Genomic DNA, 24,564 nt, shown 5'->3' on the forward strand with positions numbered 1-24,564 from the left:
TATGAGTAGCATTTAGCAGAGCCATTGTGGCTCTTGATGGAAGAAGTGAAAGTCAGCCACAACTCTGTACCAAATCAAGTCAGTCTGACGGCGGGTGGAGATAAAGACTTAAAAATAATCTATCCGTTAGTATACAGTATCATGGTGTACCCCGACAGTAAGAAAATGTGATGAAAACAGTGCCTCTATTTTAATTTAATTTATCCCGGGGGTTCCCAGGCCAGCCTAGAGACATAGTCCCCCCAGTGTGTCCCAGGTCTTCCCCGAGGTCTCCCGGTAGGACATGCCCACAACACCTCCCCAGGGAGACGTCCAGGAGGCATCTGGAAGAGATACCCGAGCCACCTCAGCTGGCTGGCGGGCGGAGGAGCAGCAGCTCTACTCTGAGCTCCTCCCTGGTGACTTAGCTTCTCACGGAGGAAAATCATTTCATCCGATGTATCCGGAATCTTCTCCTTTCGGTCATGACCCAAAGCTCATGACCATAGGTGAGAGTAGGAACGTAGATTGACCGGTAAATCGAGAGCTTTGTCTTGCGACTCAGCTCCTTCTTCACCACAACAGATCTATAGAGCGACTGCATCACTGCAGAAACTGCACCGATCCGTCTGTCAAGCTCACGTTCCATCCGTCCCTCACTCGTGAACAAGACCCCAAGATACTTAAACTCTTCCACTTGGGGCAAAGACTCTCCACCGACCTGAAGAGGGCACACCACCTTTTTCGGGTCGAGAACCATGGCCTGGGATTTAGAGGTGCTGCTCCTCATCCCACTCGCGTCACACTCAGCTGCAAACCGTCCCAGTGCACACTGAAGGTCCAGGTTTGATGAGGCCAACAGGACAACATTGTCTGCAAAAAGCAGAGATGAAATCCTTTGGTCCCCAAACCGGACTCCCTCCGGATCCTAGAAATTCTGCATTAATGAAAGTCTGTGTTGTTGAATCAAACTTCAACGCCTCCTGCTGGAGATGTTGTCGTTTGTAAATCCAGTACTTTATATCGCCCTCTGGTGGCCACAGTGTGATAATGTAATATACATGTACTTTATATTGAAACAGCGTCGCTGACGTGTGTGACGTCTCAGTACCATTGATTACTTCCGGTAAATACTTTCAAAATACGGATAAAAACTGAAGACACCAAAAAGCAATGACATTTGACTAAAATCTACCTTTAAGATGTGTTGGATGAAGGTCTTGTGACAAAAGATGCCACGGTTTTATTAACAAATCTCTGCATTACCAGTGATGGTCCACTTTTATTTTTTATAGCAAATTTACTTCCGTAGTGGTCCCACCAAAATGCTGTCCGTGTATTTCCGGTACGTCTGTGTTTCGTTCTTTCCGGTCGGACCGTTTTCTCCTCCGTCCGGTAGTTTCTCTACTCTTCATCCCACGTGTGGTTTTAAATCGGTTTCCAAGTACAATTTAAAGATTTGGATAAAATGTCAACGTCTATCGAGCAGATGAGGGCGAACGTGGGTAAACTCCTGCGAGGAATCGATAGGTATGGATGATGCCTTCGATAAATAGTCTCCCGAACAAGCTAACGAGAGTTTAGCATGTTTGCTAATGTGGACTGAGCCACTGCCATCCTTTGATCATCGATCGATAAAGGTCTCTTCCACGATCATCAACGAGTTAATAATTTATTGTGGAGCCGGTAACAGTTCGAGCACTATTAATTTTTAATAAATAAAGTGTAAAGTAAACCTGTGTTGTTTTTCCACAGCAACTCCGCCTCAATTTCAAATATCCCCCACCCAAGATCACTTCAGATTTCTTGGCTTTTAAAACATTACATTAAAGAATCATTTTCTGAGGGTTGGATTGGATTCATTTAGTAAAACGGAAAAAAGCAAACAAATGTATATAAACATAATAACAAAGCATATGTTATACTTTTAACTAGACGAAATAAGTTTATTTCTGTTCCAGAACTATCTGGCAGAAACCCCCCCCCCCACACAAAAAAACATCTGAGACCTTTTGTCACACAAAATGCCTCTTGTCAACAAGTCCACTTTCAAGTTATGTAGTATTATTTGTCTTTATATTTAAATCCTCTTATTAAAACTCCTGATTACATTCGTCTAAACAAGAATTGTTATGCTGAAAATTTCTGAATTTTTTGTAGAGTTCACAATCCTGAACTTTATTCATATGTTACGACGTTTTGTCTCTCAGGTACAACCCAGAAAACCTTGCCACATTGGAGCGCTACGTGGAGACACAAGCTAGAGAAAATTCCTATGACCTGGAGGCCAACCTGGCTGTCCTGAAGCTGTAAGAAAGGCTGTCACTGCATGTGAAGAATAGAATCTGATAGGATAATTTCATTTATCAACCATTAAAATAGAATCATTTTGATTTTCCTTTTTAACTCACTGGCTACCATTGATGTCTATTACGTTTTTCAATGGGGAGGGCTGGGGTTCAGTCTAGCGGATGTTTTCAGTAAAAATCAAGCTTCAAATCATGGAATGAAGTCTGATCCAGTTACGGAACAGGGGATGGGGAATCAGAGGGAGATGGAGTAATTGCAGCATTTTGCGATGAAACAAAGGTTGTGTATGTCAGAGCTCACATGCAAGCAAAGGCAGCGTCGCTCTGAGCCGATCATCTTGCAATCGGTTAAGAACAGAATGAAAACACTGATAAATGTCAGCAGCGTTTGAGAAAGTCCACCAAAGAAGATTGATTGCTACAAAGCCCTGGCAGCCAATGAGTTAAAGACTGAACTATGAACGTAACTAGCAAGATGGTGTTTGTTGATGCATGCTGTTAGTTAAGCACTGTGCTTCTTACTGGGTTAATGTCTTATTTGAAATTTTTGAAGCGTTCACTTTTTGGGGTCTTTCTCCATCTTTTCTGTTGATTAACATTTAACGTGACATTTCATGTGTTTTTATGTCAGAATGGAATTAGAAATTGATTTGCATCTGTAAATCCTTTATCTCTGCAGGTACCAGTTCAACCCAGCTTACTTCCAGACACAAGTGACCTCACAGATTCTTCTGAAGGCTCTGACTAACCTGCCACACACCGACTTCACTCTCTGCAAGTGCATGATTGACCAGACTCACGTATCCCTTTGGTGCTGTTATGCTTTGTCATCTTCCAGTCAAAAACATGAAGGTTGTAGTTGATAATGTGTTATAATCACATGATTAAGGCTGGGTTTTTAAGTGTGACGTCTTTGTCCTAAATCTGTTTGTCATTTATGTTCTTGATAAACTCTTGATGGCCAGAACCAGAACAGAAGCATCAAAGTTTATCCCTGTCGTTTGTCTTTAGGTGACATAAGGTATTAAGTTGTGCCTGCGATAAAGTGTGTGTAGTTATTGTCAGAGTTGCTTTGTAGCGTTGTGTGTAACTCTATAGGTGGGATGGGCGTGGGGTCTGTGTCGGGGTTGGGGGGCCTTTCCTTGACTACAGTGTCGCAGCAAGAGGAACGCCCTATCAGACAGATCCTCTACCTTGGGAACCTTCTGGAGACATGCCACTTCCAGAGCTTCTGGGTATGACACACACACACACACACACACACATACACACACGAGATGGGGGGAAAAAAGGAAAAGAATAAAACCGTGTTTTATTTATTTTACTCAGTTTTTCACCTCTTATCACCCGGGTCAAAGGAACAGAACTGGATCGGTTTCTATAATCCTGACCACCCATTATCCAGAGTCACTCCTCCCAAAGTCCGCTGCATTCCATGTCTGTTTTTCTGTTATATTTGTGCTTGTTGTTTCAATGCTTTTCACTCTCCTCATGCACTCACCTTACGCGCTCTCTTCCTGACAGACGAGTCTTGAGGAGAACAGGGAGCTCATTGATGGCATCACTGGTTTTGAGGACTCTGTTCGCAAGTGTGAGTATCATCATGTGACTCTGCAGTGGACCTGAAGGTCCTACAGTAAACAGGATGATATTTTTCCACTAGTTTGTGGAAACTAACAGCCATCAGCCAAACCTAATATGGAAATATGACTATTAAATGAATTTTTTAAAGATTTGTAAAAAACTTAACCAACACTGGCAACGGTTTAATTCTTCTTCAGTCATCTGTCATGTCGTGGGCATCACCTACCAGACCATCGAGCACCGATTACTGGCTGAGATGCTGGGAGACCCACTGGGTAAGAACAACTGGTTCTAAACCCTTTTCTACTGCCAGAGTCTGTTTTCTGATTAAACCATCTGTCGGTGCGCCCCTTTTCACCATCGTTTTGTGCAGACACACAGGTGAAGGTGTGGATGAATAAATACGGCTGGACTGAAAACGAGGAAGGACAGATCTTCATCTTCAACCAGGAGGAGAGCGTCAAACCCAAGAACATCGTGGAGAAGATTGATTTTGAGAGTGAGTGCTTGTGTTCAAACTTCTAAACACGTGAAGTCATGAGTGAGAAACTGAATCAAACTGCAGTAATCCTGCAGCCTACAATCATTGTGGTCCATGACACTCCTATTCATGAGCTCAGTGGAAGGGACTGTACAATCCAGTGCAACACACAGTTATAACCAGTTTATTCTGACTTCAACTCCACATCCAACCGGTTTAAAGCGTTTTCATCAGCCGCTCGGGAGGTTTTGTTCTCTATACTTCAGCATTCTGCCTGTATTTTACAGTGGGTTTTGCCTACTGTCTGTGCTCTGTTTTGATCATATTTCCAGGTAACATAGTAAATAGACTAAGTGTTGCTGACTGCTTGTGCGTCTGACAAGGTTGTATCATGGCTTCAGATTGTCTTGCCTTAAGGTTACAGCAGGAAAGAAAGAAAGAAAGACAGGAACCTCTGAGCGATCCTTTGGCTATGTCTAGAAAACACATTCCAGAGCTCAGCAGAGACATCTGCTTAGATATTTCAACATTTAAGTGTTGACTTCTTCCTGTCTGCAAGTTCCCTTTCTCAACATTTTTACCTGCTCACCTGTGCCAGATGTTTTTAGAAGCATGTAGTCTGTGTACTGATGAAACTGTTCAACAAATTTTCTGACCTAAGATTTTTTTAGACATTTGTTAATTTTTAGTATAATTACAGTGCACACTTGTTCTTTGCGGTTAATGCATTCCAGGAACCACACGCAATTAATGAATTACGCGATACAGCGACAAACAATTTCTTATAATTTACGGTAATTTAAACGTTTATGATCCCTCCCCATACTGATATTAAACCACCTTCTATCTGCATTACCTTTTCCCACACTCTTTATCAACTGTTTAAAGCACTTTTGTGTCTCACGGAAGTCCTAGACTCATGGAATGTAGTGCACTTGCGGTGGCCGTCAGCATCCGAAAGCATCCAGAATGCGTGTACGGTGTCACGTGACTGCCTACCAAAAATCAGCGATGAGGTGAAGTCACGAGCGTTGATGCTTGAATGCGCGAGATCGCACTGTATTCTGTTGCTGAAACAAAACAAGTGGTGTGAAGCGTGTATAGCTGTCAATCTGTAGATAAGGAGGAAGTAAATTACATCCAGTAATGATGAACAAATGAACTTTTTTACTTTGAGTGTCTTGTTTCTACTCCCTTCTCGTTCTCTTTTCACAGGTGTGTCCAGCATCATGGCAACATCTCAGTGATGCTGACGCAACCACATCCAACCCATCAGTCACCACAGATTCAACCACATCATTGTTTTCCATGATCACTTTTCTCAATAAAAGTAATTTATCATTTACAGCTTGATGTGTGTGCATTTGGTTTTACATGCTGAACATTCCTTAAAACTCGTTACTCCGTCTTCAGGTTTTATCAGAACATGTTTGTTGTTTTGCCTTTATGTTAAATTTGTGAGTGGTTGTTTTATATTTTCCTGCACATTTAATAACTCGCAGATAATGGGATGAGTGGTTTTACGTGCCGCACATATTTTGAAGAGTTGTAGCAATAAAATCTTGGACACTGTTTTATGAATGATATCACTATTGCCATAAAATGACCTTAGATCAGTATTAATGCCAAAAATAGTATAAAATTGTTTGATAAGGCTGCATTTTGAATCCACACCTGGATACTGAGTTTCCTCAAAATTTTATTATTTTATGTACTGCAATAAGAAAATGAAGTCTTGTTGTGATCTATTATCACCCATTCACCGTTAAATGGGTTACAGTGCTTTTATAATGTCATTTTAAAACCATATTTCTGTCCATTTCCTTTCTAATCCTACACCAGAAAATACGTAATCACATGTTTCATAATGCCGGAACAGGAATGCCGGAATGATTCTTAAAACGCCAGCATGTTACCTGTTTGTTGTGGAATGGATGAAGGAATAGATGGAATAAGGATGACTGGTTTAGCTCGTTTATTCAAACCCACATCTGGGAGCGGCTGAGATGAACCACGCCCACCTGAGTGATCCTCTCAGGTGAGCATCACTGAGGGGCGTGGCCTCCGCGTTTTTACCTGTGCTTGTCAGACGACACACTAGCAGCTCAGATCGCGACGTTCTGAAGTTTGTGTGGTGTGTGTATGTGTGTGTGTGATCAGATCCGACATGATCAAGTCTTTGAGTGTGTCGTCCGAGGGCTCGCTGCCCCCCCTCGAGGACGACGTGGACTCGGTCTGTTCCGACGAGCTGCTTGGCTCTCAGTCCCGCCGCTGGCTGGCCGACCTCATGACCGCAGACCTGCCCCTGGATGACGTGGACGTGAACACGGTGGGTCGGGACGGACTGTTCGTGGACCATCACTTCCCCCTGGGGGAGCTGGAGCTGCAGCCCGGAGTCAAGTGGAAACGACCAAAAGTAAGAGATGAGGAGGAAATCTTCAGGGCTTCTGTCACTGTGGTGGTTTAAGAAGGAATAAACAATCCCTGCTGCGATCAGACAGGTGTGAAAGGGTAAGTGTGAATAATTTAGAAAGAGCTCTGTCAGACCAGCAGGTGTGTGTCTGCTGAGAGATGTGCTGATGCATTAATGCAGGAACATCTGAAGGTTGGACTGGGTCAAAGGGGAGTCACCTGAACCTGACCTGCATCCATTTAGAGTCTTCTACTTAATACTACTTCTACAATACCAAATTACAGAGAGGAACAGTCCGCCCTTCATTCCACTTTGACAGATCTTTATAAAATATACAAAAGATATAACACACATTTAGAGATTAGAGGTGTTCCCAATAATGAGCTTCACATAATCTAATATAACTAATACAATATTCCAGTGAATATTTTCACTGGAAACTCTTGAAGTAATTTTGCAAATGAAGCGTTTGTGCTTTTAGTTTTACTATCTCGTGTATTTGAGTACAGTATTTTCCGCACTATGAGGTGCACTCGACCATAAGGCATATCTTCAATGAATGGCCTATTTTTCCAAAAATGCCATACATAAAGCGCACTGGATTATAAAGCACACTAGATTATAAAACACATCTGAGAACTCTTCTTCAATGAATGTTCTATTTAAAAAAAACATATAAAAGGCACATTGGATTATAAGAAATTGAGAAAATTCAAGACTTTTAGGTGCGCCCTATAGTGCGGAAAATACTGTACTCCTTGCTGCTGCTGGATGGTTTCATTTTTAATAATATGTTATTCATTACAAGGTTATCGGTCCTTAAAATAACTAGAGAGCCTATATCTTTACTCAAGCTGACGACTTGACATGTTTGTTTAGGTTGTCTGATTTATGCAAACTCCAAAGAGTTTTGTGCAAATCACTTGTGTATGCCTTATATCATAATTTTATAGAAAGTTATCAGATAAGAACTGCTTGATCTGCATCTTGAACACAACACTAAGGAAATAGATGGAACTGTTCCTCATCCAGACCTGCTCTGAGGTTTAATGTGATGTTTCCTCTGTTATTTTCTTTCTGATGTTCATCATGTCAGACTAAAATGCTAAAAAGTATAACCAGTCATTTTTGGTTTGATGCTTAAAAGAAAAGTTCATTCATAAATGTGGAATCACAAAATACGAAATAAAACTGTGACATTCTGTAATGACTAATAATTTGAAGTGATCAATGATTATAACCGTAGTTATTAAAACAACAGTGTTCAGGTGACCTGAGCTGCCTGTTAGACTCAAACATGTGATCAATGATCTCATTTCCTTTGTCAGTGACTGAGTTGTTGCCCAAAATTCATGATTAAATCACGTTTCTAATTCCAGTTTGAGCTGTGGTGCTGATGTGGACCTGCTGTTTAACATCAAGGTGTCCTCACAGAGGAATCTGTCTCAGTTTTAGCAGAACAGAAGAAGAGTTGCAGATGGGTGTGTTTCAGATTAATCACACAGAGATAAAAATAAACAACGGCACCGGCGTGAAAACAGAGAGGGATGTAGACTTAGAGATGACAGCCAGGTGCTGCACCGGGTCGGACTGCTGGGCTGTTTGAACAGCATTTAGGCGGAATTGATTTTTGTTGTGTCAAACAAAGGAGTCTTTACATAAATTTAAAGCAGATCGTCTGTTTTCAAGTCTGAGAGCAATCCACTGTGATTTTTGGTTGAACATTGTAGTCCAGAGCCATCAGACAGCATGCTTCAACACTTATAGACTGACATCATAACCTGTCTGACTCCGTCTCAGCACAAATGATAGTTTACAAGTTTCTCAAAGGCTGCAAGTAAATAGGAGAAATATCAGACTGGTTCTGTTGTTTCACATGTCCAATAACAAGCATAAATGTTAGACCCTTTAAACAATAAAAACAAAAATGAAGATGGACTTTTTTCTCCATTATATTGAAAAAAAATATGGAATTATCAACCCGAATGCTTCTAATACAATGTCACCTTCTGCTGTAGAAAGACAGAATTCTTTCTGTCTACGGTGGGCTTATCTGTAGGGTTGCTGAAGATATCTTTAAATTATTATAAAGATATCCTCAGCAAGTGATGAGAAAAGATGTCAGTTAATATAGTTTTTATCCTTAGGTGTCCATTTATACCACCCCAACACATCTCTCTCTCTCTCTCTCTCTCTCTCTCTCTCTCTCTCTCTCTCTCTCTCTCTCTCTCTCTCTCTCTCTCTCTCTCTCTCTCTCTCTCTCTCTCTCTCTCTCTCTCTCTCTCTCTCTCTCTTTCACACACACACACACACACACACACACACACACACACACACACACACACACACACACACACACACACACACGCTCACACACACTTCAAGCACTGAATAGGTGTTAAATATGTTGTTTGTTGTAATAACTTGTCTATAGGGACAAATGTATTTGTGATTTTACACAAACTAAACAGTCATCCTTCCCTTTTTATGGTAACAAATGTTTGGGGAAAAGAAACAAAGAGACCAAATCCTCCTAACAAAACATTCACACCCCCAGATTCCTCAACCAGTGACATCAACACACTCAGGTCAGAACAAAAAACCCCAAAACAGATGCCTGAACATAAAGTTGACTCACATGGACGTTTAGGTAGTCACTACCTATTTTATGATGTGTTACCATGCCAACAGGAGGGTTCTGAATCATCATGCTGACCTTTAAGTCATATATGTAATTTGACACCTTGGTAACTGGGCTGTCCTTGGATCTACCGATCCGGTTTAGCTGGTACTACTGACTGTCTGTCATTACTGCAAACACACATTCCTCACCGGGACCGTAAGAAAATAACATAGTTTTTTTTTGGTTCTTCTCCCTCCCTTGAAAGTGAAATCCCCCACAGGGTCTGACTGATTGACTGATTAACACTGATTTTAACTGATTCCAGGTTGCAGAATTCCTCCTCAGCTACTTTTACAGTTAGGAGAACATTTTTAACACTTTCTCAAATACGTCTTATATCTTTTATCTTATGAATAATAATAATAGTGATGCATCTCACAAAGACTGTTTAAAAGGCGACGTCCGACCCTTTTAGCAGTGACAACAGGTGTGTTGACGTGCACTGAGGACACGTTGAGCGCGTTGATCTCTCAGCTGACATTCGTGTGAACCTGTTCTCACCTGGCTTGAACGTGAACCCTGGACAATTGGTCCCAGGTGGATGGCACAGGTAGAGTGCACACCCCATATCTTAAAGATATAGCAATAGTTCTCTAGTGACAAGAATGGGCTCATTTCCATTCAAAACCTTTTTCTGTGTTCAGCTGAAATATTGATCTTTTTTGTTTGTCCCAGCATCACAAGGCCTGTATGTTTACCGATTCATGTTATAGAGAGTCTGTTGAACAGAACGTTGTTTTTGCAAAGTTCACATGATCACATATTTAGTGGCTTTAAGAAAAATCAGTTAATTATTAAGTCATTATGACACATCAGGCACAGACATGTCTTATGGAGATGACTTGGTGAACTAAGGGCGTTCCTTAAAAAGTGCATGTTTAGCCATGGTTACACCCAATGGTGTCTGATGCTTTTCTTGCCAACCTCTCTCATTCTTCTCTTTTTTTTTTGCTTCTTTTCATTTTGTCCTTATCCTCCTTTTATTGAACCAATCATCAAACTCCCTGCTGATCCCAGGAGATCTGTTCATCTCCTCAGTTCATAGTAGACGGAGCTACACGCCTGGACGTCCGCCAGGGAAAGCTTAGTAAGTACACCACTAGTATTACATAACACTGTTATCCAAAAAACAGGAGGAACATGGCATGATGAGTTTACCAAGGTGTGTGTGAAACAAGATCCACCTTTTGAAGAAAGACAACTCTCTTTGTCTTTTGCCTGGGCTTTTCTGTTGAAGAAATTAAGAATGTCACAGTGAATAAACAGCACCAACCACAGATGAATCAACACAACTGAACCCTGGGTATTTTCTTATGTAATTTGGTTGGACGTTGAGTCAACCTGACTGCATTCATACCCATACATATCCAATTCTCTGCACTCTTTGTTCTGATCCACACCATGTGATGCATCCACCAGCATTTAATCAGGAATTATTTTCACTTGAAGACAAATACCTGCTTAATCCTATGGTCATGTGATAACTTGTGACTGTATACACCACAAATTAAACGCCTGGTGAATAATGGCATGCAGAAAAGAAAGAGCCACAGAAGATGTGTCAACATTTACAAAAAAAGACATTCTGTTGAAATACAGACTAAAAGATGCATCTTCCTGATAATCTGACCTGCTTCTCAAACCTTTTTCACCTAGATGACTGCTGGTTGCTTTCTGCTATTGCATCTCTCTGTGTGCATCATTCGCTGCTCAAGAGGGTCGTGCCTCCAGGACAAACTTTCCAAGAAGGTTATAAAGGCTACTTCACGTTCAGAGTAAGACTTGAACAATACCCAGCATGCTGCAGTGTCTGCAGCATGTACTTGCAAATGTCATTTTTCATGTTGTTCTAAAATGATAAAGTACTGGACAAATTAGGAAAAAAACTCTATTCTATTCAGGTTAATTTTGAATATTAAAAAGTACTTTTCCTAAGATAAAGATTTAAACCAAATGGCAAATGACATAAAGCACTCCTCTTCCTCGCTCTAGTTCTGGCTGTATGGTCAATGGGAGGAGGTGAAGATCGATGACTTGTTGCCAACTCGGGATGACGATCTGCTGTACCTCAGCTCCCCCGTTCAGCACGAGTTCTGGAGCGCTCTTCTAGAGAAGGCCTATGCTAAGTGAGTTTCTGTTCCTGCTCAGTCTGTCTCAGCAGCGCTGTGAGGTCTCAACTTTCTAATGTGGGTAAAACACATTTACACAGTACCTGTGTAAATCATTCATATCTGGGGTGAAGTGTGGTATGGTTCAAGTCAATTTGGATTTCAGTTAAGATTATGGTAACGGTTAGTGTTAGTCCCTTTTTGCACTTCTCCAATCGGACAGGAACATTGAAGCACAATCCCTTGGTCTTCAGGTTGGTTGGGTTTGTCCCACTTCATTTCTAGCAACAAGGTATTTGTAATGCAACGTTGTTTTATTGTGTGCTTACTAATGAATAAAAATCTATTGAACTATAATTTTGGTTTTCCAACTCCATCAAATAAGTCACGTTGTTTTAGTAATCATCTCTTCGGATGCAGCGTTACCTGGTTATCTTCACACATTTGAACCTATAGACCTCAGTAGTGAATAGACTAGAATGCATAACCGTTTATTGCTAGGTACACAGGAGTGTTGCAGTGGGTACATTGGAATTCTTTGGAATTCTGCATCTCTCAGAGTCATCTTTAACAAGGCAAACAAATACAAAGCAAAGAAGAGAAGCTATTGTGAAGCGGGTGTGTCATTAGTGTGCATAATGATAAACATTGTGAACGCTGCAGAAAGCTTCTTTCCCATCCTCACCACCTGTGGCTTGTCTGTGAGAAAGTGCAGAACCTGGTTACAGGTGAGTGTTTGTACGTCCAGATCTGTAAGCTTGGCAGTCATTCATTTAAGTCATTCACTGTGGTTCTGTTGGGTTTTTTGAGGACCAGTACAATGACAGAGGGTTTAAATGTGTGTGGATTGTGGAACCATTTCCTGTGAAAGAAAGGAATTGCAGATTTCTCTGTACACCTCTGCTAGTCGTTCTGCACCAACCTTCAGGACTCTGTGCCAATGGTTGGCTCCAACTGCCTTGTGGGGTTTCATCACTGACAGATTTGTATTGTTTGCATTTTGGCTTGCAAAATCAAAAGAGGAAAATCTCGAGGATTTGTGAATGCCTGATAGTTACAATTACATAGACTGATGGAGATAGAGAGAAGTTGGAAAGACTCTCTCAGGAAAATCAAGATTCCAGTATATAGGGTTAAAAGTACACATTATATCAAGAGTAAAATAAACAGTCTGCAAAATATAAATAAACACAAAATATCCAGGGAATAAATAAGTATGAAATTTGTAAATTTCCAACTGTGGGAGTGAGGATCATGAATCCACTTCTTCCATACAGTCCTATTTTTAATTTTTGTCATGATCCTGATTCTAACATTCTGTTCTCTCTAACTTCCACATACCACATTTCCTCTTTAATCTCAACAACAAGCTTCCCTTGTATATAAGCCATAATTTTCACACTGGAGAGTACAATGGCTTTATGTGATTATCAATGTTTTTTTAAAGAAAAGAAAGTAAATTGTCTGTTTTGTCACTAATGACTTTTGTCCTCCTGAATTTTGGTCCCAGGGTGAAAGGGGGCTACAGAGCTCTGGACATGGGCTATCCTCATGAGGCCATGGTTGACATGACTGGCGGAGTAGCAGAGGTTCTGAAAATCTCATCTCTTCCCAGAGACCTACCACGTTTCCTTAGAGGTCTGCTGGCTAGAGGAGCGCTCATCAACTGTGCCAATTGTGAGGTAAAGGGAGGAGGTGATGGCATGAAAGGAGGTTTACTTGTTGCTAGGTCTAGTTTACACACCTGGACATCCTGGGACAAAGCGAAGCAGAGCACATTCAAACTGGATCTGTACTTGTATGTGATGAGTCACATGAGTGTACATTGGGAGTTTTCTTTTCCTGACCGTGGGCGGATGATTTTTCTCTCCAGGGTCCTTTGGAACAAAAGAATGAAATGGGGATCATGTTCAGACATGCTTACTCTCTGACGGCGGTTGAGAAGGTAAAAGTCACAAAGATTTTTATAAGCAGGATACCATTGTTATTTGAAACATCTCGTGGCACTCGGATAACTGTAAATTTAAAAAGTAATCACACAATATCCAACTATAGTATTTTACTGAGCAATTTTAATAGCAAAGTTACAGTATAATTTTGGATGTTGCATCTTTTTGGATAAATTTTGATCGATGTTCTGAGAAACTGGAATGACAAATGACTACATACCCTTCAGGGTCACAGCAAACGCTGCTAAAAATTATACAATCAATAATAATAAAAGTTTGCATGTTATTTGCACATTTTACAACATAAATATATGTTTATCATTGTACTCACCTTTTATTTGGTTCTTTCTCCTCCTTGAGGTGGAGACAACAAATGGATCTATAGATTTGGTACGAATCCTCAACCCGTGGGGCAACACAGAGTGGGAGGGGCCCTGGAGCGACCTGAAATCGTGGGTGTCCTCATGCAGGAACAAAAGAGCCAATGTTTTCATTTCTACTTTTTAGAATTGTTAAACTGAGACAAACATGATTAATTTCTTGAAACCAAGCCGACATCAGTTGATTTACTGAATATCTTACGTATCTATCCCTCCATCCAGTCCAGAGTGGGACACAGTTAGCCTCGAAGAGCAGAAAAGACTGGGAAGAGTCCAGCGGGAGGATGGGGAATTCTGGTGAGTTTGTAGTGCAACTGTTCATTCATTCATTCATTCATTCATTCATTCATTCATTCATTCATTCATTCATTCATTCATTCATTCATTCATTCATTCATTCATTCATCCATTCATTCATTCATTCATTCATTCACGGTAGATCTCAGTGCTTTGTCTCAAAGAAAAAACATAACTCTTGACACATCAGTCTTAAACTTGGTTATTTTTGACGTTTCTTCATCTCACAACACACATATATTTCATTATGTAATGAGACATGCAGGTTTCTTTATGAATTCGTGAGTAAAACAACTCAACAAAGGAAATATGTGAATGCTTTCAGAATATAAAGTTAGTAGAGCAGGTCGGACATGGACACACTGGCCTGTCAGCTGACCACTTTTTCTCCCCATCAGGATGTCAGTGCCGGATTTCCGGATGAACTTTGAGATTATGGAGGTTTGTCACTTGACTGACACTTTCTGTAACTCAGTCGTATGTATGCGACCATGGTCATGCACAGTGCAACATGGGAACTGGGTGCCACGCATCACAGCAGGAGGCTCTCCCAAAGGCGGTAAGACACATGATGATAATTAATAAGAAACAGTTTTATTGTTCTGTGTGTTCCACGTTAATGTTAGCATCAAATTTGCATCATGAGTCTCTTTGTCCCCATTAGCAGTGTTGATTTACTGTTGATGTTTGCTCTCATACCACTGCCAATATCTGTTTCATGTTAACATCCTTCTCCTGTACTCAGGAGATTATTGTGTGATGCCTTTCAAGGCAAAGTGAAGAAATTTTAATTAAGCTTGCATAACAGGTTTTATTTCAAATTGCATTTCTGCATGTCACATGTGTCTCCACCTGTATGCACATCATAGATTAGGTTTTAAGCAGTGGAATGACAGAAACGATGCGCTTCATTTGCACTGAGTGCTTCAGTTGAGAATTGTTTGTACTTTGTCAGTGATATCAGTGGTTAAATCCAGCACAACTCAAGTAGAGACAAGTGTGTTTGTTCAGGAGCTGTAATAACAGTATCACACTGTTGACTGTTGCAACAGACTTTTTATTTGTCAGTCTGTCTGCGTGTGTGTGGCGTGATCTAGTCTTAATTTTGGGAAAAATCTTCCCAGTGACTCATATTAATCAAAGTGAGCAACAACTCGAGGACAATGATTTGACGAATCAGTGGTTGCAGAAACGATGTATAGTAAACTACATATTTGATGTGTGGTATTTATCTCCGAGACTTATTATAATGGAATTCACAATTTTATGATTAAATCAGCTCAACTTTGAGATAAAACTTTTATTAAGGTCCAAATTATTTGAAGTCAGCAATTTATCGTCATCCTATCAGGGATGGGAGAGTAAGAAAGAAACCTGTTATAATTAATATTAATACACACAGGTGAGTTTAGCATTGAAGGCTGAAGAATACAGTGTGTGTGTTTGTGTGTGTGTGTTTCTAGGTTATTTCTGGCAGAACCCACAGTTCAATTTTGTCTTGTCGATGGAGGACAGCGATGCAGAGGACTCTCAAAAGCAGTGCACCTTCATTTTGGCTCTGATGCAGAAACACCAGAGACGCAGAGGAGTTGACCTGTCCATAGGCCTGCATGTATACAAGGTACACACACACACACACACACACACACACACACACACACACGGTTCCTGTTGTCACTGCATACATACTGTACGTGTGTGTTCTGTCCATCCAGGCCCATCCAGAGAGAAAATACCTGTCACCTGAGGACTTGAGCGTTCTTCGGCCGGTTCGCCACAGCATCAGGTACTCCTCACGTCGGGAGGTTGTTGTTCGAAGCGCCCTCCCACCGGGGAAGTATGTCATCATCCCTTCAACGTCCGAACCCAATCAGCAGGGGGGGTTCCTCCTGCGGGTGCTGACGGTGTCGGGCAACTCCATCACGTGAGTATCAGATTAATGCGTTGATGGACAGCATTTTAAGTTTGTTATTTTAATACAACCGGAGCTGGGAAAGTAGAAAAATGGGAGAAATAAACACTAGAATGTTATATTTAAACTGCACATTTTCGATGAAGAATGCAAAGAAGATCATGACAGCAGAAGTTAATTATTTAGTTTTAATCTTTACCATGTTGACAATGATGGTAGAACTTCAGCCTCTTAACTCATGTCTCTTTATACCTGACTTTAGTGTTTGTGATCATGAATTTTATAACTGTAATATGTTTTTTTGCAGTCCAGCTCCTAAACCAGCCGCACCTGTCCCTTCAATAACAATGGTAGGAAGTCAAATCAGTTAATTTCCCTCATGAGTTCAATAAAAGTACATATTATCAAAGAATTTGTTAAATGTCAAACATCTTGTTGTTCACATGGAGGTTTGGGGGCATTCAGGGCCTCTAACTCTTAGCATGTTCCATGTATGTCTGAGTACACATGTTTGAGCCACACAAACACATTTCGAAGTGACTCCGGAGGTCAAAAGGTCAAACCAGGATAACTCTTGTACTCATTTTGAGTTTGCACATGAACACCATTGTTTCACAAAAAAGCAACAATCACTGACATGTTTGACTTACAGTTTGTTCTTTATTAATGTCTCAACAGGAAAAAAAACTGTATCAGCTTCTGCTTTAGTAATAACATCTCAGATTCTCGTTTGTATAGAGCTTCTCGTGAGATAACACAGTTTGCCATAAATCAGTGGTTTCATAGAGTACACACAGTGTGGATTGGGGACCCTCAGGTATATGTTATTTGTTTCTTTGCTGCTTCATTCTCTTAAGTCTTGTGGAATACGATACAGTGTACACCTCTTTCCTCGCGGTTAATGCGTTCCAGGAACCACACACAAATAATGAATTCTACAATAAAGTGACAAACTGTTTATCTTATTATTTTTACGTTAATTTAAACATTTATCAACCCCCCCCCCATACTGATATTAAACCACCTTCTATCTGTATTACCTTTTCCCGCACTCTTATCGACTGTTTAAAGCACTTTTGTGTCTCATGTAAGTCCGAAACTCACAGAATGTGGCGTGCTTCCGGATACTGTCAGCGAATACAATGCGCGTATTGTATCACGTGGCTGCCTATCAAAAATCGGCGATGAGGTGGAGTTGCGACTGTTGATGCGTGAATGCGTGAGAACGCACTAAAGTTTAGCCCTGTGATAGATTGTTAAGCTGAGGCAAATTCCACCTACCTCTGGGATAGGCTCTGGCATGACTGGGGTTTATATAATGGGTGGATATTCATTCATTCATTCAGTCATTCATCTTCCAACCGCTTCATCCACCACAGCGGAAAGCTGGAGGCTATACCAGCTGACTTAGGGCGTGAGGCAAGGATGCCAGTGCACCGCTGAGCCACACAGAGACAAACACGCACACAATCACTTCTACGGGCAATTTAGGAGCGGCCAGTTAACCTGGAGCACATGTTTTTGGATCTGGGAGGAAGCCGGAGAACCCGGAGAGAACCCACACAGACACAGGGAGAACATGCAAACTCCACACAGAGCGGGACTCGAACCCGGAACCACTTTAGTGTGTGGTGACAGCGCTATCCACTGCACTGCCCTAAATCTGTTAATTCAACTGCTGCTTTTCAAACCCCCCTCCCCCCCACTGGCAGATTTCTCACAATGTTGATGGGAATTCAGCTTAACTGGCTGTACAGTAAACAGAACAGTGTCTTAGCAACTCATCTTAACAACATACTGACATTTGATTCTTGAGCTTAAGTCTTTGTGCAAATCACAAACAGAAATACATTTCAAAGACGTTGGTCACAGAAGGCTGTGTCTGAATTCAGGTGTCGTATCTTTTTAAAACTTTTTTATATTTTACATATCGAATTTTTATTTTTTTTTCTTATCTTATATTTATCAGACGGGCTAAGTGGGACCTTCAGAAGGGTATTTCATACTGTCTCATGTGAAAATGTGTGTCAGCATGACAAATAAAGATTCTGATTCTGATTTTGCAGCAACCTACGATTTCTCCCCAGGCTGCTCTTCCTTCTCCCAAATCCATTAAACTGCTATTTAGGAAGCACTGCAACAAGGTGAGTTAAATTAACACACATAATAGACCTATTAAGACGTTTCAAGGTGCTGCATGTATATGTTTAACATGTAAAACAACTATTTACACAGACATCATCACAGAAGTTAAAACATATCGCTGAGCTTTGCACTGACATGTTCCGTCGTGTCAAACTCAAGTTTTTTTGTATTTATGGGTTAAAAGTAGGGATGAGCAAGTAAACCACTATCTGTATCTGTTCAACCAACTAGATTATCTGTAGCCGTACTCGGAATGGGCGGGGCTTGAACCGGAAGTGGGTGTGGTTTGACCGGAAATGGGTGGGGCTTAGATCGCTACATTATTTTCTAAATAATATTAAAGTCTAAAATTGATATGGATTGATCACAAGTTGCTATATTTATTGTTTATTTTAAAATAAACAATAAATATAGCAACTATGTTGCTATATTTATATGTATAAATATATGTATAAATATGTTTTTGATCACAAAAGTAAGAGAACTATTTACAGAAAAAGTTTTTTGTGGAACTGATCAGAACGTGAATATTCTTAAGCCTATGAATGACTATTTACCGAAGAGCCGCAGAATTAAGATTCAATGCTTTTGATCACAATACTAAAGGAACTATATATAGAACGAGTAAACACAAAATGCATTAAAGAAGTGCATGCAATAGGAAATTATCAACTACGAAGTATGCATGAACAAGAAACAAACCACCAGCAGCTCTGCTGTGCTTTGAATGTAGATGCATGAGAAAGAGTAGCTCTCTTTGAATCCTAATCACTGTTGCATCCTTTTCTGTGACCGTTTCCTGCTTCATCTCATCAGCAGGGCTTTTGCAAACCGCTGCACTTCTACAACCTGCTGTCTGAGGCCATAAAAGGAGGAGGTCAGTGATGTCTGTCTGCTTTCACTGCGACTAAATAGACTTGTTCATTCTTGTTTTTATTTCATCTTACGGATTAAACAATGAAGGATTCTCACAGGAACAATGTCTGGCAGGAGTTTGTGTAGAATCATGGCCACAGTGTTAAATCTGCTTCAACATGCTGATAAAAACCAGAGCTAATGTTCAAACTTCTTTTTTTTTTGGCTATTTTTTTGGTTGTTTTTTTCGTTAGTTCCATTTTAAAACTCTGAGTATATCTTTTTTTTTTTTTTTTTAGGATTATAAGACTTGTTGTTTCCCAACTTTTCAACACCTAATTCCTTTGGTAAATTGTTCTGTGTATTTAATATTTATGAAGCACACTAGTGACATTTTGTATCTGTTTTGTGTGGTTTTATTTGTCCCAGAGGTTCACATCCATCTCTACTTTTTCTCTACATTCATTTACATAACAATGTCAACATTTCTGACTCTAGTCCCACCCAGGACTTAAGAACAGCCTCACGCCTTAAAACAAATTTCAGTAACAGCTTTATGTGCTTCATTTGCATTTGAGTCTATGTTAACATGCCCATTGATGATCTTAATTGTTGTGTTCAGTGCTGGCCGGCAGTGAGAGGTACTTGGCTCTGGAGCACTGCAAGAGCATGGTGGTCCTTGTGGATGTATCCTTGATGTAACTTTCTTTATGAACAAGCATAAACATTGTTCTAGATGTTAAAACAGAAAATAAATGATCTAGATGTCAGTTTTAGAGGAGATATGACTCAGGCAAAAGAATATAAAGCAAGTTCAGGTGTTTGTATATTATGTTAATGAAGACATTGTCAATATTCATTCATCTTCATAGCTGCTTCTTCCACTTTCATGAGTCACAGGGTTTGCTGGAGCATTTCCCAGCAGGCTTATGGGTGAGGGGTGAGGCACAGATGTAAATTCTGAGGTCAGTCTGTCAGAGCCTGGATAGCTCAGTCGGTAGAGCATCAGACTTTTAATCTGAGGGTCCAGGGTTCAAGTCCCTGTTCAGGCGACATCTTTTATAGTTCCTTACATACTGTCAAAGGAACTTTCCAAAAGTTAGTTCAGTGACACCTACTCCAAACTGTAGTTTATGGCATGTTTGTAAGCTGAAGTTACCTCTATAAATGGAGTAAATAAAAGTAGTGAATGTTGTCCTGAAGAAGTCCTCTGTCATTGGGGCTCATTGATATCTGTTAAAACAACACTCGCCTGAACAGGGACTTGAACCCTGGACCCTCAGATTAAAAGTCTGATGCTCTACCGACTGAGCTATCCAGGCTCTGAGGAGTGGTGGCTCCTCCTTGAAAATCAACATGTGAGAAAAATGATTGAGCATTTGAATTAACTGCTAAAATTCCAAGACAAGATTTTGATTACGGAGCTTCACTCTAAGTACAGTACCAAGTCCTGTATTTTTCATTACGTTTAATTGCCCCCCCACAGTCAGAATCTTTAAAAAAATATCCTGCATTTGATTATTTGATAAAACGTGTTCAGGACATCTTATTTGCTGTTCATCAGATCTGACAAACAAAACACCAGAAATGTCTCCCTCCTCAAACCCCATTCAATAATGCTACAAACAGGAGCCTAAAAAATGAGTTGAAACATGATAATATTCACAAGGAGATTTTGATTTTCAAGGCTGCTGTATTTAAAAGTAGTTAACTAAATCTTGTTTTTAAATTTTAAACTATCTCTGTGTTGAATAAAGTGAATAAAGACAAAGTCTACCACGACCTCAATGGCTGGAAATCTTCACAGATATCTTTCAAACCATACATACAGTACATCCATCTCTCAGAAGGGTTTCATGGTGGTGCAGTAGGTGTCACTGTTGCTTCACTGCAAGCAGGTTCTAGATTTGATTCCTCTCAACGCAGAGTTTGTAGGTTCTGTTTTTTTTTCTGGGTTTTCTCTGGGTTCTGGCATCTTATCTGGGGTGTTTCCCACCTCCTACCAGTAGCCAGCAGACCTGTGACCTGTAAGCAGCTGTTCACAAGATGATTGCGGTTGTCTTGTTGATAAAAATTGGATGAATAGATGGACACATCTTTCAGATGATGACTTTCAACAAATCACTGTCAGTCTTTCAGATCTGTCTCTCTTGATTCTTGTTTGGATTAGTCTGGGTGATTTTCTTGACCTCAGTATTTTGTACAGAGTCAAGGCATCGCTCAGCTTAACTGGCCAGAGTTCCAGACTCTGTGGGAAAAGATCCGGACGTGGACAGTAAGACTGTTGACACATCATGACTCTGTTTGTGTATGTGTTTGTGTGTGTGTGTGTGTGTGTGTGTGTGTGTGTGTGTGTGTGTGTGTGTGGGCATGCATACATGTATATACAAAAATGTCAATTATTTTATATCAGAGATTACCAAAGTATTGGTCAAAAATTGTTATCCATATTTTTAATGTAACTTTATTATTTGATTATTACAATAAATTAAGTGTCAAAGATTTACAGACCAAAAGTTCAAAAACAAACCACAAACCTCTACAGAAAGTACCCTCACTTTGATTGTGTTCAATCTCTTGCCAGGATATCTTCCTGGTGTTTGACAAGAACAGAACTCATCATCTGGAGTACCAGGAAGTGGCCCCTGCTCTGAAGGCTGCAGGTAGGACACTAGAGGACTGAGGCTCTCCAGCCACACTATGAACTGGCTGATCACTATTCTCAGCTACAGTAAGCATTTTAAGTGTAATTGGTGACTGCCAGATTCTGGTTGAAGGAAGTCGACCCCGTATCTACTATCATTGCCAGCAGATGGAGCCAAACCACGTCTCTTTACCCACAACAAGGTGCCACGCTAGATTGCATTTGATTAGATGAAGAATCATCATTTCTGTGTTTTAAGTAATTATGGTTGAAAATGAAGTTGAAAGCAAACCAAAACAAAATGTGAAAACACTTAGAAGTTAAATAAAAGTTAAAAAAACAAACAAACATAAAATTTAGATAAAGAAATCTGCACATAACCCGGCTCATCCTGTTTTTACACAAGATTTTCACACAGACGCCAAGCTGACATGAACAGGCTCTATAAATAGATGTAAATGATGTGTTGTCTAGTGACTGCTGTCTGTTTTCTGTCAATGAATCTGGTGAATAAAATGATTTAATCACCAGATATTTGTTGCTCTGCTCTGTTTGTGCTCCAGGCATCACAGTGGATGATTTGATAATGCAGCTGGTTGGTCTGAGATACACGGAGCCCGACCTGACCATTAGTTACCCCGGCTTCCTCTACCTGCTGATGAAACTGGAGAGCATGATCCGTAAGGGGGGTGGGGGTGGGGGATTCAATTCCTGCCAGGGGCCTTCCTGTCTCTCCAAAGCTGTTAAAATCAATCCACTGGACTTTAAGAAAGTTTCTTGAAAAGGTTTTGCTTCTCATCCAAGATACTTCGTACAGAACTGACGAAATGTTGGCATCCAAAATAAAGTAATCCAACATATTTTGTTGGTTTTTGCAACAATAGTGCAGTAGCAGTAATACGTTGATGTGGAAACATCACATGTCTGCAGGAGAAAGAAAAAGGATGTGAAGGAAGACAGGAAAGCAAAGATGAGTGACAAACAGGAGATAATGACATGAGAGGCGACCATCAGGAGAGTCAAAACTCATGGCACTTAATTCTTTGTTTTTCTTTTAGATACATTTCCATAAGTAATTAAACTAAAATAAACATTTTATCATCTCAATGGTCCCCAGGTGAAACATAGCAGAATCTACACTGAAATACATTTGAATTTAAATATGTTTCTTCTTATTGTTCTTATTGTTCTTCTTCTTCTGGACTAAATATGAACAGTGGAAGGTTTTCTCAATCATTCGGGTTTTTTGTCCACTTTTACAGACAAATTTCAAGCATTCGACATGGTGGGAATGGACAGTGTGACTGTCAGCTACAGACAGGTGTGAACTTAGATTTCTATCTGCATAACTCAGACCCTTGATTTAATTTTTAGAATATGAAAGAATGAAAACATGAAAACATTCCATACTCATAATGAAGCAGTTGATTTTTAATCAGTGTTTTCTGTCCTCTGATTGGTTCCAGTGGCTACACATGACCATGTACAACTGACCTGACCCGGTTCTCTGAGATCTGTCAAGATTTGTTTAGTTATTCCTGTTTTTCATGGTTAACTTTAAAGTGCAGTGCTTATTTATACTGTATATATATGTCTGAAAGAAGATGTACAGTTTAATATAGCAAATACATGTTTACCATTTATTTTTGCTGTTGTATGTTGTCATCATGTAGACAAACAATATTTCAGAGTTGCTATGAGAAAAATATCTTTATAATTGATTCTGTTAATGACACATTATAAAAGTTATTTACTTAGTCACTAATTGTTACTAATTATTTAATTAGTTAAAGTTGTTGCTTTGCATTTGTTTCTCACGTAAATCCACCCAATTTTCTCATAAATATTATACCATGTTGTTCTTATCATTTCATTGCCTTCCCATTAATTCAAAATGATCCCGTTCTACAAGAGGGATATCTTTCATGATTGTAAAAAAAAGCATAGAAATTCATATTAAACAAACCTTGTTGTGTATTTTTCTCTGAAAATGTTACATTTCATAATAATGCTCTTTGAATGAAGACTGGATTATAGAAAAGAACATACCAGAAGTCAACGTCATAGAAGAAGAACCACACTTTATTATCCCCATGGGGAAATTATTTTTCCACTCCAGCCACATATGTACAGGCCCTGAAACACACAAACACACACACGCGCACGCACGCACGCACGCACGCACACACACACACACACACACACACAAGGGTCCTGTAGGCATGCAGGTTTTTAGTGAGGGATAGAGCGGCCAGCAGCTCCTTGGTGGTGATCCCTATAATATTATTTAGTGAACAGTGTCTTGCTCAAAGGCACCTCGGCAGTGCTTAGCAGGTGAACTGGCACATCTCTACTGACAGTTCACACACTTTTTGGTCCACACGGGTCTTAAACCGGCCACACTCAGGTACCCAGTGCACTGAGCTACTGCTGCAGTCCGTGTTCTCCAGTTTACAGTATTTTAAAAATTTCACCATTAATGTGCTCAGCTAGAGGCTGTTACTGGCTCCTTGTTAAAGTCAAACGAAGCATGGCTGTTGCCCAAAATTCAAAGGTTTCCATCTCTTCATCATGTTTCGAGGTAACTTATCTAGTAAAAGTGTAAAAGACAAAAACATGTAGAAAAACCTCATCTTACAATGTTCAGCCGTAAAAAGGACAAACCCCCCTAACATTTATTAAAATGACTTGATGAGCCAAGATTTGACTGTTTTTATATATTTACTGGGCAAAATAAACAGCCTTTAGAATAAAACACTTTCCCATAGAGACATCAAAAAATTCACATACAAAAGGGTGCAATTATTTATTATATTTACGTAAAG

The 24,564-nt window shown here is 40.1% G+C and overlaps 2 protein-coding genes and 2 non-coding genes across 6 annotated transcripts; 3 read left to right on the top strand and 1 right to left on the bottom strand.

Moving 5' to 3' along the window:
* Positions 1-1,340: 1,340 nt before the first annotated feature.
* Positions 1,341-5,698, top strand: eif3k (eukaryotic translation initiation factor 3, subunit K). Of its 2 annotated transcripts, none has more exons than XM_068318306.1 (8): positions 1,341-1,509; positions 2,190-2,288; positions 2,968-3,088; positions 3,446-3,523; positions 3,813-3,879; positions 4,070-4,147; positions 4,246-4,371; positions 5,569-5,698. In XM_068318306.1, exons 1-8 carry the CDS (start codon positions 1,448-1,450, stop codon positions 5,598-5,600), a joined length of 663 nt encoding a protein of 220 aa, XP_068174407.1. In that variant the 5' UTR covers positions 1,341-1,447; the 3' UTR covers positions 5,601-5,698. The 2 variants fall into 2 exon arrangements, with proteins under 2 accessions (XP_068174407.1, XP_068174408.1); XM_068318307.1 differs by having other exon boundaries at positions 3,449-3,523.
* Positions 5,699-6,442: 744 nt separating this feature from the next.
* On the top strand, positions 6,443-23,699 carry zgc:85932 (uncharacterized protein LOC405875 homolog). Of its 2 annotated transcripts, none has more exons than XM_068317576.1 (20): positions 6,443-6,769; positions 10,467-10,536; positions 11,106-11,224; positions 11,442-11,575; positions 13,068-13,239; positions 13,431-13,502; positions 13,867-13,958; positions 14,109-14,183; positions 14,582-14,742; positions 15,647-15,804; positions 15,899-16,107; positions 16,403-16,445; positions 18,162-18,239; positions 19,057-19,117; positions 19,718-19,782; positions 21,302-21,370; positions 21,680-21,758; positions 22,303-22,419; positions 23,002-23,060; positions 23,206-23,699. In XM_068317576.1, the coding sequence occupies exons 1-20, from the start codon at positions 6,521-6,523 to the stop codon at positions 23,230-23,232; spliced, it is 2,109 nt and encodes a 702-aa protein (XP_068173677.1). In that variant the 5' UTR covers positions 6,443-6,520; the 3' UTR covers positions 23,233-23,699. The 2 variants fall into 2 exon arrangements, with proteins under 2 accessions (XP_068173677.1, XP_068173678.1); XM_068317577.1 differs by having other exon boundaries at positions 19,060-19,117.
* On the top strand, positions 20,075-20,147 carry trnak-uuu (transfer RNA lysine (anticodon UUU)). Its single transcript has one exon. It is a non-coding gene; the product is annotated as a tRNA-Lys (tRNA).
* trnak-uuu (transfer RNA lysine (anticodon UUU)) lies at positions 20,345-20,417 on the bottom strand. The gene has a single exon. It is a non-coding gene; the product is annotated as a tRNA-Lys (tRNA).
* Positions 23,700-24,564: the final 865 nt, after the last annotated feature.

Source organism: Antennarius striatus, chromosome 6, assembly GCF_040054535.1.
Source record: "Antennarius striatus isolate MH-2024 chromosome 6, ASM4005453v1, whole genome shotgun sequence".
Lineage (NCBI taxonomy): Eukaryota > Metazoa > Chordata > Actinopteri > Lophiiformes > Antennariidae > Antennarius > Antennarius striatus.

Excerpts from the sequence above, each read along its gene's own strand:
- eif3k (XM_068318306.1), top strand. The coding sequence starts at position 1,448 with ATGTCAACGTCTATCGAGCAGATGAGGGCGAACGTGGGTAAACTCCTG. Across the intron at positions 2,289-2,967 it reads AACCTGGCTGTCCTGAAGCT|GTACCAGTTCAACCCAGCTT; the intron begins GTAAGAAAGGCT and ends TTATCTCTGCAG. Across the intron at positions 3,880-4,069 it reads TGAGGACTCTGTTCGCAAGT|TCATCTGTCATGTCGTGGGC; the intron begins GTGAGTATCATC and ends ATTCTTCTTCAG.
- zgc:85932 (XM_068317576.1), top strand. The coding sequence starts at position 6,521 with ATGATCAAGTCTTTGAGTGTGTCGTCCGAGGGCTCGCTGCCCCCCCTC. Across the intron at positions 10,537-11,105 it reads CGTCCGCCAGGGAAAGCTTA|ATGACTGCTGGTTGCTTTCT; the intron begins GTAAGTACACCA and ends TTTTTCACCTAG. Across the intron at positions 15,805-15,898 it reads TAGGCCTGCATGTATACAAG|GCCCATCCAGAGAGAAAATA; the intron begins GTACACACACAC and ends CTGTCCATCCAG.